Source organism: Rhinichthys klamathensis, unplaced genomic scaffold, assembly GCF_029890125.1.
Source record: "Rhinichthys klamathensis goyatoka isolate OS25496 unplaced genomic scaffold, OSU_Roscu_1.1 h1tg000406l_1, whole genome shotgun sequence".
Classification (NCBI taxonomy): Eukaryota; Metazoa; Chordata; class Actinopteri; order Cypriniformes; family Leuciscidae; genus Rhinichthys; species Rhinichthys klamathensis.
Window position 1 is genome coordinate 399,316 of NW_026606907.1, and position 18,641 is coordinate 417,956.

At 45.9% G+C, this 18,641-nt stretch overlaps 1 protein-coding gene across 1 annotated transcript in view; it reads left to right on the forward strand.

Annotated features, from left to right (window-relative positions):
- Positions 1-12,882, forward strand: part of LOC130070439 (polyunsaturated fatty acid 5-lipoxygenase-like) — a 116,578-nt gene extending 103,696 nt beyond the window's left edge. The window contains exons 9-10 of the mRNA XM_056234828.1: positions 2,809-2,979; positions 12,644-12,882. Coding sequence (XP_056090803.1) covers positions 2,809-2,979; positions 12,644-12,823 — 351 coding nt within the window. The 3' untranslated portion in view covers positions 12,824-12,882. The remainder of the gene's footprint in view (positions 1-2,808; positions 2,980-12,643) is intronic.
- Positions 12,883-18,641: the final 5,759 nt, after the last annotated feature.

Below are 18,641 nucleotides of genomic sequence, written 5' to 3' on the forward strand. Positions count from 1 at the left end.
TAATTTATCAAACGCCCTGTTTACATCTGGTATTAAGAGGTTTAGGTCGATCGGAACACAAATGGACGGCGCTAAATACAGTTGTAAACAGGGTCTAAAGCTTGTTGACTTTGAACCACTTCGAGAGTTAGTCGAAAACGCATTAGTTGCTTTCGTAGTGTAAACATTCATGTGGACGAATGTGTTCGAACAGCCACAGAAGAACCACAGTCAGTCACGTTTAACGTTACGTCAGAACTGAACTAATGAACCGGGATCCCTACCAAAATGGCACAATTGCTGTCCCTTTCAGCGCCCTTCATAATCCGCCTATTCCTTAATTGTTGGGGTAAAGGAAAAGACAGAGCTTTACGCAGAGAGAGTCGATCACGGCTGCTCCTTCTAACCCATACAGTGAGACTCTATGGATAACACTGGGAAAGCGTGCCTCTTCTAAACATGAATATAAATATGTACCTACTCTGTGGTAGGATCCAGCCGAAGTCTTTGAACAAAATCGACTCAAAATAATTATTTAGAGAAAAAAATGAGGCAGAGCGCTTGGAAAAAAAATACGCATTTCTTAACATGTGTTGTTTTAAAATAAAGGGTTTCACTGTAATTACACATTTACTGAGTAAAATTAAGTAACAACCAGGGTTGGGCGGTAGCGTCGCTACAAGTAGTGATGCTACTTGTTTAACTACATTTCTCAGTAGCGTGGTGGTAGCGTCGCTTTTTTCTGAATCAAATAGCTTTTCAGTAGTGAAGCTCTTTTTTTGATTGAGTAGTGTGGTAGCGTCCACTCCACACAAGCTACATTTTCCCAAGCATTTCTAAAGCTCAAATCGGAAATACAACTGCTAAGTATCACTGATGCTGGATCAGTAGTGACGGCGACTTCTTCTTCTTGTTTTACGGTGGTTGACAACCTGGGCCATATGATTTTACCGCAATGAGGAAAACATGGACTGAATCGCGGTAGGCTATCCATGCATAAAAACGAAATTTACAGTATAACGCGGAATTTCATGGAATTTGTCAGATCTTGGATGAAAATAAGTTAAGTAAACTTAATTAAAATCGCGATATAGACTAGTGTCTGTGAATATTAAACCGCATAAAGACTATTTAAAAAGGAATCATGCATGTTCTGCTGCGTGTCTCTGTGAAGGAATGGCTCAGACGCGCGGATTAATTTACCACACACACACACACACACACACACACACTGAAGCACGCTCGTGATGTTTTTAGCCTATACGAGGACAAATGCATGCACTTCATCTACACAGCCGTTCTGAGAGTCACTTTATCAGCATTTTATCTTGATTTGAGAAAAACAACCGTCATATTAAAAAAAACACAGAGAGATTCAAAGGTCTACATGGCATGCCTGTCAAAATAAAAGGTTGGTTTAACCTTTGAAGAAAGTTTTGCTTAAATCATTAGGCCTACATTTTAAATAATTGGTCATTACAATTTAAACCATAAAAAAAAAAACATTTCATAGTGCCCTTAAAATGTAATTTTAATTACATAATAAATAAATTATTGTTAAATTGTATACGTTTTATGATTCCAATTAATTACACATGTTTTTGATTACTAACATTTTATTTAACCATTAAAATGGGAGTCCAGAAAAATGAAAACAAAATAAAACTGAATTTGGAATGTGGGGAAAAATAAAACAGCTTTCATATTTCATGATTACTATCATCTTCTGCTCCGTATGGTGTGACATCACATACCAATATCAGTCCTTGGGCAGACACGTGAGAACTGTACTTAATGGGAAAAGATGCACACACTCTTGACACCTGGTCTTGTTATAGTTTTATATAGTTATATGGTTTTATATAGTTATGTTTTTTGTTTTTTTGCCAACTTGTTTTGGAACAATTGTTGAATAAACAAGTGAACTGACAAATTATGCCCGTCTATATGTTTGATTGACAGTTTTATTGATTACCGAGATAGCATTGACTTGGAATGAAGTTGGTTCAATATGATTTTTTTTTTTTTTTTAAATAGCTTAGATGTAGTAAAATACTTTTGCCATATCGCTGTAGCTTTAGCTTTCTACATTTCCCAGGGTGGTAGCTTCAGTGTAGTGAAGCTACTTTTAATGTAGAGTAACTGCTAGCTTAGCTCACTACATTTTCTAAGTAGCTTGCCCAACACTGGTAACAACATATACTTCCAATTGGGTTAGGATTAGGTTTGGTCCGGTTTAGGTTTAATTGCATGTAATTATACACAATAAATAGTTATTAGTATAGTAAGTACATGTAACATATGTAACAGTGACACTGTAAAACACGCTACTCTCTGTGTGTTCTTCCGATGTCTCCAGTCACGTTCATATGTACATTGCGCAAGCTTATTTTGTCCATTAGATTAAAAGATCTGAAAAAACTTTACCCGCCCATAGACCCTCCCCTTGAAGAAATCAGGGCAGAAGTGCTTGAAAGTGAACAAAAGAGATTAAAACACCAGGTGTAAACGGTCTGTGCAAGCATGCATGATTGTTTGTATTCTTCTATATTCTATATGCTTGTTTCAAGTCACCCTTAAATGTGAGCATAAGTTAAATGCGTACTGCCACTGTTTCCAGAGTTTCCAGAGTCTCTGAACACTCGAGAGGAGTTAGTCAAGTACCTGACCATTGTGATATTCAACGCTTCAGCACAACATGCCGCTGTCAACTTTGGACAGGTGAGATTACACACTACATTACACACAACAAGAGCATCAACAATTGCTAGGCAACATTCTGGATAACATCTATAAGCTAATATCTGTGAGTAAACCTTTATGTTGCAGATCGACTGGTATGGCTATATCCCCAACAGTCCTTCCATCATGCGCAAGCCTCCTCCCGAACTGAAGGGCCAAGTGGATATGGACTATATCATGGAGAGTCTGCCTGACCATAAACGTTCCTGCCTGGTTCTAGGAACAGTTTGGGACCTCAGTCAGTTCCAGAAAAAGGAGGTTTGATGTCTTATGTAGATATACTTTCCACTTCAAATTGTAGAGAACATGGCAGCAGTCTAGGCTAAATCAATCTGAAAAAGAATGAACATGTTACTAGCTGAGGGTACAGAGCATCAAGGTATGAGTTAAATAACAAATATAGGCCAAAGATGTTTTTATTTATTATTATTTTTTAAATAGGCTCAAATACATTTTCAATTCTTCCTATTGTTGTAGATTGTTTGCTTGCTACAGTGTATGTGTTCTGCTGCACTGCAATAGTTTAACTTGTAACACACCAAGGCAATATTTTCAGTCAGGTAGTGCAATTAATTTAACTGACCCTTTGCTAAGTCATACATAAAAAACACCATCATGTTTGGGGAGTTACGTATTTAAAATGCTAAATATTAGGATCTCTGATCTGTTCATAATAATAACTGCACTGTTCATTGTACACCACAATTTTAGTGTGCTTGCAAAGAACAGGGCAGCAAAAAACTGAGAATGAAACGTCTACTAGTACACTATATTTTATTTGCCAGAGTCACACTTTTCAAATTCAAAACAGTGTTTAATAAGTAATCCAAGGCATTTAAATTATGTCTATAATCTAACAGAATATGTTCAAATTACATTTTACCTAATTTAAAGGGGCATTTGGCAACTCTAGTCATTTCTTCGCTGATTTTCACTTTTGTTGTGGCATGTTTTCTCGTCGAGATCCCCCTACAGCTGTGCGGCGTATACTTTCACAACACTGTCATAAAAAAACTCACTTGCGGCACCTTCCTCCCGCTTTCTACCGCTACGCTGCTTATGTGCATTTGTTATTATCAGAGCCGGACAACTTTATCGTGTGGAGCTGTGTCTACCGAGTGGGTAATACATCACACAAAGTATCATAGAATTATGTCGAATTGCTATAAAGCAGTTCGTGTTTCTCGCTCGTTCTCGCTTCTCACGAGACTTCTATTTCCAACTTACCGGGACGTTAGTCCACATGTTGCAAGGCTGGTTTTCCGCCTGGGGACGCGGGGAAAGTCACCATTCTCTCCAGAACAGGTTATTGAACCATTCAAATGATTTCTAAACGGTTTTATTAAGTTGAAATAGTTGCCAAGTGCCCCTTTAATTAGATAAAGTTCTGTTCACTCACACTAATGTTATCAGCTCTCTAACACATTTCCACCTTCAACTTAAAAACTTAGTAAAATCATCAGAGGCGGACAGAGTACAGAGCTTTGTTACTTGAGTAAAAGTACAGATACCCCTTGCTAAATTTTACTCAAGTACAAGTAAAAGTACTACATTCAGATGTCTACTTAAGTAAAAGTACTAAAGTACTTGTTTTTAAAAGTACTTGAGTATCAAGAGTACAAGAGTAGATTTTCTAAATATTGCATTACTAATCTACTGCCACAGTGCTTACATTTATGCACAGAAACGTCCTACATGGAGTAATGAAAAATGTTAATGTTAATACCTTGGAGAATGTAAAAGGAATTGAAAGTAAAATCAAGTAATTTTCATCTTTTTACCATGTTGCTTTATTTAATTTAATTACATTTTTGGGGGGTCCCATCTTTAAATGCGGGGACAACACACACACACACACACACACACACACACACACACACACACACACACACACACACACACACACACACCACATGTAAGGGTGGCGCTGCCAATAAAGCACCTAAAAGCTGTCACAAAGAACCGGCAAAAGGAATGATTATGAATATGTAAAATATAGCAAGGAGTTAATAAACAAGTGTTTTCTTTGTCAGTGTCGGCTAGATGAAGTTGACAATGCTGACTCGCGATCTTCAGTAGTAAACGCGCCAGAGAGAAATGCACATTTCATACGGATTACATAAGTAGAGGGCAGTCTGTAGTCTGTTCTCTTACGAGAGTATCTCTCGTACTGCGTAATAGCTTACGCTAGGGGAAAAACTCTTTTCCGCGAGATATTGAAGCCAAAAATTATCCTTAATTTTTTAATAATGTAAAACGCTTTGCAGCAGCAAGCAGACATAGGCGAAACAGCTCGCGCGCCTATTGGCTGCTCTGCAGCAAATGCAGCAGCCTATCGAGAGAGACTCTGCGTGACGTAATGACCAATGGGGGCCATTCGCGCCCATATCGTCACGTACCGCCAGAAGGGGCGTGGTCTCACCCTATAAATATGCTCGTTAGGCTGGTACAAGCTGATTTTTACCTCTTCAGCGAAGCACACGCATCGCTGGATCCGGAGTGAGAAGCCGCGCCGTCGAAGCAAGCCTTTCAGCGGGACGAGCTCTGGAGTCGCTGGCCTCGCCGCCTTCAACTGCCGTACCTGCTGCGCTTTCCGGCGTTATATATCCTTTTCATACTCTGTGTGTATTTACTCTGTTGAGAGTGTTTGTCAGCTTACTTCGCGACTCACACTTCTCTCACAAAAGAGCTGCGTCTTTTTAAAGATGCCTTCCTGTGGCTCGTGCCGCGCCCCGCTCAGCGATGGAGACCGGCACGTCATCTGTGTTTCCTGCCTGGGTGAGGATCACGCGGCTCTCGCGCTCGCTGACGGCGGATGCCCTCATTGCGAGCTTTTGCCCATGGTGACTCTGAGGACTCGCCTGGCATCATTCTCCGAGCCTTCACCGCAGCCCGCCGTGGTGCCGCGCCGCAAGAAGCGCCGCGCCCAGCGCGCTCCCGAGCTCTCTCCAGCCCGCCAAAGCTCGCCGGTTCGCCCGCCAGCTTCGCCGGTTTCGCTCGAGTCGCTCACTGACGGACAACGGCCGCCGCCTGCCGCCGCGTCCATCCACGAGTTTAACGAACCCACCGAGGCGTGTTCTCTTCTGGCATCCGATAGCGAGGATTGGGCGAGCTCCGTGGACCTCCCCTCCGCTAGCGTTTCCCGCCAGACCACTGGTAAGAGAGCCGGCATTGAGACTGAGCTGATGCGTCTGCTCTCTCAGGCCGTGGATAGCATCGGCCTCGATTGGGAAGCGCCCGCGCAACCGCCGCGCAACAGGCGAGCTCTGTGGACCTCCGCCTTCTGTCCGCGAGTCGTCAAGGAAACGGGCCAGCATTCTACCCCGCCCCCCATGGGCGTGCGTCACCGGCAAATGAGAAAAGAGTGTGTTTTAGTCCCCGCCGAGGCCGGATTAATCTCCATTTCTCAAACATTTCTCAGCTCCTAGTTTGAGCGGCTGAAAATGTCATTATTGCAGCAATGAGCCTGTTGTATAACACGCACACACAAAACTGTGATGATGCTCTCTTATCTGCTTGCACTAGTGTAGTTCTCCCTGTGGCCCAGTGGCGGAACCTGAAGCTTTCACGCGGGAGACCCGTGTTCGATCCCGGCTCTCGCAGCAGATAAAAATTTAGTCTCGCCGCGGCCAGACTTCCACCGAAACTTTTCGCTCGTTCAGTTCCAGATAATGCGACTGTTCCAGTGTATTTTGCAGTAAACAAGCTGGTACCACGGCCCGCTTGCCTGCACATAAAGGCCGTTTCCATGGCGACCCAGAAAAATCATTGTATTTCTGGTTTTCCGGCCACAGCCGATGGTGTTATAAGTGTAATAAAATGCTCACAGCCCAGTGTTCATTTCTACACACAAACACAGCCAGCCACGGTACAGGGCTCGCACAACTGTGCATTAAATGTAGTGAATGTGCCCACAACCCAGTGCCCACATACACTACCACGGTTTCTGTAAAACGAAACCAACACAAGTCTTCCTAGCTTCCTAGGAAATTGACGGTGTTTCAGTCTCGCCGTGGCCAGACTTCCACTGAAATTTTCGCTCGTTCAGTTCCAGAAAATGTGACTGTTCCAGTGTATTTTGCAGTAAGCAAGCCAGTACCATGCCCGCTTGCCTGCACACTAATGCTGTTCCCACGGCGACCCAGATAAATCACATAAATGGTGTATTTTCTGATATTCCGGCCACAGCCGATGGTGTTATGAGTGTATTGAAAATGCCTACAACCCAGGGCTCATTTCTACACACAAACACAGCCCGCAAAAATGCAGGGCTCGCACAAACAATCCGGCCACGGCCGATGGTGTTATGAGTGTTGTAAGAATGCCCACCCAGTGCCCATTCCCACACCCAGACACAGCCCGCCACGGTGCAGGGCTAGCACAAATAAACTCGACTCAGGTCGATTGTGCAAACAATGTAGTAAACGCGCCCATGTCACCATGCCCGCTCACACTACATGCTGCGTGTCCCTTGGTTTCTGTAAAAACGAAACCAACACACATTCAGTCGGCCATGAACGACGGTGTTTTCAGTGTAATAAATGTGCCCGCAGCCCCGCGCCCACATTTTGTCACAGATACGCCGATTCCTACGGGATCTCCCCCGCTCGCTTTTTCTGCACTATCTGCCATAAAAAAGCTGAGCGCGGTCAGGCCGCCCGATGTGATCAGCGCGCCCCCCGCCTCGAACGCTGTAAACACGGTGTTGTGTTCCCAGTATGCCCGGGCTCTCGAGTTGCCGTTTTGCCGCGACCAGAGCCCGGATTTCATTCTGCCCCTAGCTATTCATGCAGATGCGTGGTCAAAGCTTCCCGGGGTATCAGAATGGGTGCTGAACACTATAAAGAGAGGCTATTCGCTACAATTCGCTCGACGCCCACGCCGCTATACGGCGCGCGTCGAAACTACGGTGAAAAACGAAGTGTCTCATCTACTTCGTGCCGAGATAGCGAAACTCCTGAGCAAAGGGGCTATAGAACCTTTATCTCAGGCTCAGAGCGAAGGGGGCCTATACAGCAGATATTTTCTGGTACCGAAAAAGGATGGGGGTCTCAGACCCATTTTAGATCTGCGACAGCTGAACAGAGCGCTTGTCAAACGCCAGTTCAGAATGCTTACGACCAGGAAAATCCTCGCGCAAGTGCGCCACGGGGACTGGTTTATGTCAATAGATCTGAAAGACGCCTATTTCCAGATACAAATAGCGTCCCATCACAGGCGATTTTTGAGATTCGCCTTCGAGGGCCAGGCATATCAATACACAGTCCTGCCGTTCGGCCTGTCCCTAGCACCTCGTACATTTACGAAGTGCATGGACGCGGCGCTCGCACCCCTGAGACTTCAGGGCATGCGAGTCCTGAACTACTTGGACGATTGGCTGATTCTAGCTCGATCACGATCGGAGCTCATAGAACACAGGGCCGCATTACTCGAGCACCTCGAGGAGCTGGGCCTCACAGTCAATTGGGCGAAGAGCTCACTGTCTCCCAGTCGGAAAATTTCCTTTCTGGGAACCGTGTTGGACTCGCTGTCCATGACAGCACGCCTGTCACCAGAGCGCGTACTGAGTATTCAGCGCGGCGTGAAATCCTTCCGCCACGGCGCGATAGTTCCGCTCAAAAGGTTTCAGAAAGTGCTGGGGCTGATGGCCTCAGCAGCCTCTGTACTCCAGTTGGGCTTGCTCCGCATGCGCCCACTGCAGATGTGGCTGAAAGCGCGGGTTCCACCCAGGGCATGGACAGCGGGTCTGTTTCGCCTCAGGGTCGACCTTCAGTGCGTTTCAGCTCTGGAACCTTGGAAAGTGACCGACTGGTATCAGTCAGGTGTGAGTCTGGGGACCGCTTCGAGTGTGAAGGTGGTGTCTACGGACGCCTCCACCTCGGGGTGGGGAGCGCTGCTCGAGGGCAGACCGCTAGCTGGCCTGTGGTCAGAACGGGAAAAGCTCCTTCACATAAACTGCTTGGAGATGATAGCAGTCGACAAAGCGCTACGGCTTTTTTGTCCCCAGATAACAGGCCACCACGTCTTAGTCCGGTCGGACAACATGTCAGTGGTGGCATACATAAATCGCCAGGGCGGCGTCAGGTCATGAAGCCTTCTCAGGCTGACGGAACGCCTTCTGGTCTGGGCTCAGCACAGCCTGCTCTCACTGAGAGCGGCGCACGTGCCTGGTCACCTGAATGTGGGACCAGACAGACTGTCCAGGAACAAGGTCCCGGCAGGGGAATGGTCGCTGCACCCGCAGACGGTCCAGCTGCTGTGGAAAACGTTCGGCAGAGCACAAGTGGACCTGTTCGCGTCCCACGAAAACGCTCATTGCCCGGAGTTTTTCTCGAAAAGCAAGGACGCGCTGGCTCATGTTTGGCCCCGCTGCCCCCTATATGCTTTTCCTCCCGTCTCGCTCCTGCCTCAGGTGTTGGAACGAATCAGGGAGAACGGATGCCCAGTGCTGCTCGTAGCTCCGCTCTGGACAAACCAGACGTGGTTCCCTGCCCTGATGCAGCTGACCAGCACTGCCCCATGGCCTGTACCATTGAGGAGAGACCTCCTCTCTCAGGCGGAGGGCTCGATTTGGCACCCTCGCCCGGAGTTGTGGTCCCTGCACGCATGGGCCATCAACGGGTACCCGCTAGCCTCCCAGAAGGAGTGTTAAACACGATCGCGCAGGCTAGAGCTCCGTCTACCAGGCGGCTCTACTCCTCGAAATGGTCTGTTTTCTCTGCATGGTGTCAAGCCCAGAGCTTTTCACCTGTGGAGTGCGGGGTTTCGGAAGTGCTTTCCTTCCTTCAAGAGCTACTGGATAAGGGCAGGACCCCATCCACGCTCAAAGTGTATGTGGCGGCCATAGCAACGTTTGCAAAACCGGTGTCTGGCCAGTCGCTGGGGAAAAACGACTTAGTCGTGCGTTTCCTTAGGGGAGCTCGGAGGCTGAACCCTCCCAGGCCCCCTTCAGTCCCGACGTGGGACCTTTCCACGGTCCTGGAGGCCATGAAAGGCGCCCCGTTCGAGCCAATCCAGCTGGTGGACATGAAACACCTGTCGTTCAAAACAGTGTTTCTCATGGCTCTCGCTTCAGTGAAGCGCATAGGGGACTTACAGGCGCTTTCAGTAAGCGCGTCGTGTATGGAGTTTGGGCCTAATGACTCGAAGGTCATTCTCAAACCAAAGCACGGGTATGTCCCGAAATCCCTCAATACACCGTTCAGGGCCCAGGTAATTTCCCTGTCCGCCCTTCCGGTTCTCAGTGAGGAGGATGATGCGAGTCTCCTTTGCCCCGTCAGGGCATTGAGAGCTTATGTGTCACGCTTGTCTGTTTTCAGACAGACGGAGCAGCTTTTTGTTTTGTTTGGCGGGCGTTCCAAGGGACTCGCCGCCTCAAAACAGAGCCTATCCAGATGGATAGTGGATGCCATTGCGCTCGCTTACTCTGCGAAGGGCCTACAGTGCCCTTTGGGTGTCAGGGCGCACTCCACGAGAGGCGTGGCCTCTTCGTGGGCGTGGTCGAGCGGGGTTTCCCTGCAAGATATCTGTACGGCCGCGGGCTGGGCCTCGCCGTCTACATTTATAAAATACTATAACCTGGAGGTACCCGCCTTACAAGCTAAGCTTTTGGCGGTTTAAAATTCAGTGCTATCTGCCCCGCTTTGCGGCCCAGATGCTGAGTTTACTGCAGCCCCATGAGTGTTGACACACGTATGGCTACCCAGATCAGGCTGAAAGCTTTCACCCTGGCTGCGCGTTTTGTTGTCATATAATAGCCCCGCTGGGTGCTTTTTTATAAGGAATGACGCTTCCAGCCTCTCTTTCTCCACTCTATGTGAGTTTATGGTGATTATGCACTACATGAGCCCTGGGCTTCGGCCCCCGGGACTTTGGTGTTGGATCCCTGTACGCACGGCGTGTTGCATTGTGTTCCCCTAGCGTAAGCTATTACGCAGTACGAGAGATACTCTCGTAAGAGAACGTACTCGGTTACTAACGTAACCTCTGTTCTCTCTAGAGAGGGAACGAGTACTGCGTATCTTGCCGTGCTTGGAACACGCTCTGGTTCGCTTCAGCGGTAAAAACCAGTTTGTATCAGCCTAACGAGCATATTTATAGGGTGAGACCACACCCCTTCTGGCGGGACGTGACGATATGGGCGCGAATGGCCCCCATTGGTCATTACGTCACGCAGAGTCTCTCTCGATAGGCTGCTGCATTTGCTGCAGAGCAGCCAATAGGCGCGCGAGCTGTTTCGCCTATGTCTGCTTGCTGCTGCAAAGCGTTTTACATTATTAAAAAATTAAGGATAATTTTTGGCTTCAATATCTCGCGGAAAAGAGTTTTTCCCCTAGCGTAAGCTATTACGCAGTACTCGTTCCATCTCTAGAGAGAACAGAGGTTACGTTAGTAACCGAGTACGTTTTCTTTCGTTTTGAATTTTTCTGTTTAAAAGTAGACATGTGAGGCAAGTAGGCTACCTTATACACTGTGTTTCGGTTCATTTATGAGACGAGATCCAGTTCACGTGCCGGCGCCTCCGTTTCTTATCTATCGTCTGCTATTTACTTCTTATTTATTAAACCCAGGCAATTGGTTGATGAAACATTGATTCAAATTAAGATACAATTAATGCAAAACGAAATTCAGGTTAAAGAAAGGTTTTGTGTTTTCTGTTTAATGTCTCTGTGAAAGTTTTAAAGCATTTTTTATGCCGCTTTCAGAGCGCTCACGTCCGTAACGGAGAACACGTCCATAACATTGATTTTTCCTCATAAATGCAAACCCGAAAAATAAAATAAAACAAAATTAATATTTTATGTACTGTGGAGACTGAGCGCCAACCCTTCTTCATTCGCTGGGTAGTAGCCTACTTTGGTTTGCGCAGTGTAATTCACATAATCAGTAAAAATATATTTTGCCTCCTAAAGTTTTTTTTTAAAGAAATCAGAAATCCCTCGTGGCTACGCCACTGCCACATTTTAACCTGACTGTGTTAAACACACCACATACTCAAGAACATCAAACCAAATGCTTGGCTTACATTAATGTGTAATATAAAATCTGATCATGGAGTTGACTTTGGCGGAAAGCTGAAAGTGATTGCTGATAGGCTGTCCCAATCAGTTCAGTGGCGCCTGCACAATCCAATCACGTTTGAGAGGGAAACAACAAATTGAGGGTTTCCGAGATTTTTCTTTACTTTTTTTTTTTTTTTACTCGGGTACTCACGGTTATGGATAGAAATATATTGGAGTAAAGAGTACAATATTTGCCTCTCAAATGTACTTGAGTAAAGTCATGAGTACTCCCCAAAAATGATACTCGAGTAAAGTACAGATCCCTCAAAATTGTACTTAAGTACTGTACTCAAGTAAATGTACTCCGTTACTGTCCGGCTCTGAAAATCATAAATCAATTTGTCTGTACAATTCATATCAACTCATTATTTAAATCTTGACTTAAAATTTTACTTGAATCTTGTACAACTTATAAAATTAAGCTGAAATTGGTTAAATTATTTCGATAAGATAAAGTAATGGAAAAATATGACTTATTGATCATATAATTTCTTACAGTGGTGTAATCGGCTTCTCTCTGTTCAGCTGAATGTAAAAAGCATTTGCCCTGATTCTGATCTCTGCTGATCTGCAGTTCTTAATCATGTTACCGCATTATTTTACATTACACATGTACACATCCACAGTTACATCATTTTATATTACTTTAAGTTCTTTAAAGAAACACAGCAAATTAAAATGCTTTGCAATGTAAGACTTCATTCAGAGAAGTTGAAAATCCCAATTCTTTGTTAGTTTTATAAGCTTGTGTGAGTGATTGACAGTAACCAAGGGGGCGGAGCTTAGAGAAGGGTCAGTTTACCTTGTGAAAATAAAGAAAGATGTTGTTCTGCTTTCTGAAGAACTTACTTTTCCCCCAGCTGTTCTTAGGCACGTATCCAGAGATGTGCTTCACAGAGCAACCAGTGAAGGAAGCCATAAAGACTTTCGGCGAGAAACTAGATGAGGTGACCAAAGAAATCAGGAGCCGGAATGAGGGATTACCAATGGCTTATTGTTATTTGTCCCCAGACAAAATCCCCAACAGTGTTGCAATTTGAAAAAATATTTTGCCAGGCCTATAAATAATGTTTATGGCTAATGTTTGCTTGACATATAAGAGAGAAGAACAGCTCTACTTAAAATATTAAGTATTGTAAAACACAGACCATTCTGCCTTTTGAGGCGATTTATAGAAATTTTGTTTTATTAACTTTAATGGAAAATAAGGGATATTACTTTTTTAATGCCATCTGTGCACGTATGTATGTTATCTCAGGGGTGGTTGTGGGTCTGGTTATTATGATTATGGTTATAATCCGTTTATTATTGTCTTTCTTTTTTTTATTATCATATAAACTTGCATATTCATAAATCCATACTATGGTATTCATTTACTCATCTTTTGATTTATTTATTCATATTCTTTATTATTCAGATGATCTATTGTTTGTAGTCTATTTTAGATAATCATTTGACTTATTTTTTACCTTACAGTTATATTAAGATCTTACATCTATATTGATTTTGCGTTGATTATCTTGTATACACATGCAAGATGTTTCATGATTGCTCTAAAGCAAATGTTTTAGATTGTGAACATCTCTGACAGCACTTCAAATGGTTCTTACATTTGCTTTTCTTTTTTCCCACTGGGAGCTCTCATACTAAAAGAAAGCTTTAATAAAATAAAGAAAAATAATGTTTTCCACTACATCTTGTATCGAGTGATTATTTTCTTTGTGATATCATGACAACTGTTTTCTTTTTTCATTATAACAAAATAATTTTCCCCTGATTTTTGCCATTTTATAAATTTTACTGTACAAGTTTACTGTTGCTTTAGCAGTGAATTATGCCAGGATATATATTTATTAATTTTGTCTGTTCAGCTAAAGTTCAAATATGCCTGCCATATTTTTAAAAAATACTATAATTGAATTCACTGCTGGATAAGTGGGAGGGAACTTGTATATTTCTTTTTGTTACTTGAACAAAATAAAAAAAATTAAACCATTTAAAAAAGTCCACTTAAAGGTGACATATTATGACCCTTTTCACAAGATGTAATATAAATCTATGATGTCCTCAGAATGTGTCTGTGAAATTTCAGCTCAAAATACCCCCAGATCATTTATTATAGCTTGTCAAATTTGCCCCTTTTTGGGTGTGGGCAAAATGCAGGTCCCTTTAAATGCAAATGAGCTCCTGCTCCCCACCTCCGTTCAGAAGACAGCCGATCCTTTCCACAAGCTTCAGATACCAATAACAAAACGTAAGTTATGACTATAACTATGGATCTAAGAGACCGAATGATCACCGTCTCACCTACGGTCTCACCTTGAATGAAGCCATTCTGCTAGCTCTCCTCAAGGCCTAATGTAAACAATGACAGATGACTTTCCCCAAATGGTTGGTTCCCTATAAAACATGCCGGATGAACCGAACACTTCCTGTTGCCTGGAATGCCTCAGTTCATCCCGTGTGACAAGAAATGGTGACGGTCATCATTTGGTCTCATAGATCCATAGTATAGTCATTACTTACAATCTATTTGGACCTGACTCAGACCGTCACCACAGTCTTACCTTGGATGACTAGTGCCATAAAGGTCACGAGGGATGGAAGCCTCTCATTCTTTAGCGGCCGAGACCGGCCGTATGCATAACTGGGTCCGCCACATTGACCCGGTAATACCTGGCAAAGGTACAAGGTGAGCTCCATGATGGATATGTCCGTTAGTGCCACCCTTCAGTGCTGCCCAGGATGTGGCCAGACCCCTGGTAGAATGAGGTACCAGGTTCCCTGGGACTGGTAAGCTCTGACTGGAGTATGCATGTGCAATAGTATCTACTATCATAGGCGCCGATGTTTCTGCCGGTGGGTGCCCAGTGCCCACACTCCATATAAAAAAAAAGATAAAAAAAAAAGGTGGTGGAGACAATATCAACCCTGGCAAAAACCATAGGTCCCGCAAATTACACCTTTGCTTACTTTTTTTTACAGTCTATGTTACTAACCACACAAAAACACATTCTTTCAATGAGTGTTGTCGTGAGTCGCGCTCTCACTGATATCTGATGCAATAATATTACTTCAGCAATAATCTGCCATGGGTCTTCTTTAAAATGGATTTAAATAGATTTTTTATTGGTTAAAATCAATGGAGAATATCTCGTATTTTTCTGTGGGTGCTCGACCATTTCCGTGGCGCTTTTAACCGTATAGATTGCTTCAAAGCAGCTTTACAGTGATAATATAAAATTAAAGTAACAGAGATTGTTTTGGCTTTACAGCAGCTCTAGAATAAAGTTATTGTCTAGCTAAATATAGTTTTGATTTATTCACTTCCGTTGCAAAGATTATTAGTTATTAACTTAGGGGCCGCTAACACGAGACCGTTCTAACAGAAAACCCCTTATTCGATGCGGACACTCATTTGCACAAAACAGTGCCTGGTGGCTCGAGAACGCAAACCATGAAAAAGGTTCCAAGGTACAAGCCTTGAAAAATGTATAATACAGAATTTTTTATCGCTTCCACGTAGCCACATGACCCGGAATTATCCTGACAACGTTTTATCTGTACAAAAGTAAAGGGAAGGAAAGGAGGCCTTCACAGTGGAGGCCTTCACTTCCGTTCTCCTTGCTGGTATATTTCCCAGAGGAACCCCTTGATCCAACCTGCTTCTTCTTACCCATGGAAGCAGAGCTTGAACACATTACTGTGTGGCCTTCAACTTCACTCACCCTGTGTAATTTGGGGTGGAGTTAAAATTTGGCGATCCACCATTGCAGTGGTCGTGCTTTGAGCAGTCCCAGAGGCACTACATTTATTGCTGTCGATATCCTACCCATTAATTTTGTGAACTCCGCTAACTCCATCCACTTGCCCAAGCGGAATGATTGTCCCAGGGTAGATAACCTTGCTTCCCTCTGTAGGGATAGAGATGCTGTCAATGGTAAGGTGTTCAAAACTAACCTAACAAATACTGTTTCTTGCCGTGGTTCGACATTGCTCTTTTCATGTAGGGCTGTAATCAACCAAAGAAAATCTTGGTCGACTGAAGTCCTGAAATTTGTGACTAAAAATCGACTAAAAACGATAATTAATTAAATTAATTAGCTGCGTAGTACTTGGTAGCCTTATTGTCCGCCTAAAAGAATTATAAATAAACATAAAAAACTAGTAGGCTATTTGCAGTATATTAAATCGTTTTTGACCTACCAGTAATTATTTTGCACTGAAATGAGTCTGACCATTGCACATGGCGCACCAACCCGTGGTGGAGGCATCTGTTGAGACAACAACATGCCGGGAAGCTCGTTCCAGGGGCACTCCAGCCCGTAGAAAACTGAGGTTCGACCACGGGGAGAAGGTCTGACGGCAGGTCGGAATAACTGGTACTCGGAGGGTGCCGTGTTGACATGCCCATCTCGGGACTCGGTCGCAAAGCCAAAGCTGAAGCGGTCTCATTTGAAGCAATCCGAGCGGCGTTGCCGCGGCTGCAGATGCCATATGCCCCAGGAGCCTCTGAAATAGTTTAAGTGGAATCGCACTCTTGCCCTCGAATTGTCTCAGGAAAGTCAGCAGTGACTGCGCGTGCTCCCTCGTAAGCTGCGTGGACATGGCGACCGAGTCAATGTCCATACCGAGAAAAGAGATCCTCTGCACGGGGCAAAGTTTGCTCTTCTCCCAGTGAACCCGAAGGCCCAGACAAGCTAGGTGCCGGAGCACGAGGTCCCTGTGTTCGCAAACCTGGTCTCGAGAGTGAGCTAGTATCAGCCAGTCGTCAAGATAGTTCAGGATGCGAACCCCGTGTTCCTGTAGGGGAACAAGGGCTGCCTCGACAACCTTCGTAAAGACGCGAGGAGACAGGGCTAGCTCGAAAGGAGAACCTCGTACTGGTATGCCTGCCCCTCAAAAGCAAACCGCAGGAACGGTCTGTGTCGAGGGAGAATGGAGACATGGAAGTAGGTGTCCTTCAGGTCGATCGCTGCAAACCAATCCTGGGGCCGCACACACTCGAAGATGCGTTTGGCCGTCAGCTTTCTGAATGGCAGCCTGTGAAGGGAGCGGTTCAGGATGCGCAGGTCCAGGATTGGCCGTCACCCACCGGATTTCTTCGGAACAATGAAGTAGAGGGTGTAGAACCCGGACCTCATTTTGGCTGTAGGGACAGTCTCGATCGCACCCTTCGCCAGTAGGGTAGCAACCTCTGCTCTCATGATAGGGACATGCCACTAACCATAGTAGAGCGGACTCCCCTGAAGCGGGGAGGAGACAGTGCAAACTGAATCAGAATGACCGGCCCGGACGTGGACCGGCAGCGTTCCGCGGGGGCCTGCTCTGCCAGGGGTCTGGTGACAGAGGGGCATGAGAGTGGTATGGCCCGGGGACGGCACACACTGTCATCCGAGAACTCTGTGACAGAGGGGGACGAGAGTGGCGAGGCCCGTGGGGGGCGCACACTGTCGTCCGAGAACTCTGTGTGCTTAGAGATGGAAAGTCAGCTCTCTGGAAGAAGAGATTCTCCCCCGGCACTCCACCGGGGGAAGGAGTGGCCCTGCAACCACCTCCTGGAGAACTGCAACCCATCCCTGAGCTGCCCGTAATGGGAGCGCCACTTTGCCTGGCATTCGGCAGGCTGCGGGGCTGGTACGGGCTGGGACACTTTCCTGCGACCACCTCCACGGCGCGTTCGGCGGCAAGCTGACTGAGGCGTCTGAGCCGGCGGCTGGGTGGTAGCAGCTGGCCACGGGGTCAGATCATGTTTGCTTCTGGGCGGCCGAGAAGTGTTGGGCAGAGTCCTCGACTGCGCCGCTGAAAAGGCCAGCCTGGGACATGGGGGAGTTGAGGTAGCGGGTTCGCTCAGCCCCGCGCATATCAAACAGGTTAAGCCAGAGATGTCTGACCACACATGTGGACATCACCTGACCCAGGGAGCGTGCGGTCACCTTCGTCACTTGTAGAGCGAGGTCAGTGGCGGCAGGCAGTCTCTTAGATGAGCCCCAAATCAGCCCTACCCTCGTGCATGTCATTGAGCACCCCGAAGGATGGCAATAACATGCAGTTAGGCGGCAGCCTGCCCGCAGCTCTATAGGTCTTTGCCACCGGAGTAGACAAAAACCTACAGGCATTGGAGGGGTGCTTAGGGTCGCCACGCCAGGTGGAGGCGCTGTGGGGGCACAGATGTGCTGCCACAGAACACTCCACGGGGGGAACCCCAGTGTGCCCATGGCCGTGGCCTCTACGAGGGCAGAGAAGGTGGAAGAGGCCGCTGAGCAGTCGCAAAAGTCAAAGGAGACTTCCATGGTCTCATGACCTCTTCACCCCATCCGGGTAGAAAGGATTTGTGTTCACCTCCCCAAAAACCAATCATCAGCCTTGAGTGCTCAAGGCATGGCAGAGTGTTCCACACAAGCCCGATACTCGCGGCGGCCCAGGAAAGCATAGCTGTCAACTCTGGATCAGACTCGTTATGCTAGCACACCCGAGAGTGGCAACATAGACGAGCCCTCATTTCCAGAAAACTCCAACTCACCTTGTGATGCGGCGATAGACGTGATCTGCCGGGGAACCGAATGAGATTGTGCTTATGTATCCATTTTTTATCGTAGTGAGTACCCAGCGATCTGAGATTTTCTTCTCCCAGCTGTCCGGGCATGGCTGGGAACAGATTCCAGCAGATCCACCAGGATTGATTTGCATTTCCCCGATAGGGGGCTGAGCCCCTGGGGCTCCGCTTCTTTTGTAGTGCATCTCTTACTGAAGTAAGAGACTGAGCCATTTGTGAATGCCGTTGTGCTTGTCTGACACTTCGGCTGTTATCAAACCTCAGAGAGAGAGTCTTTTTTCTTCCGTCGAACTCCCATGGTC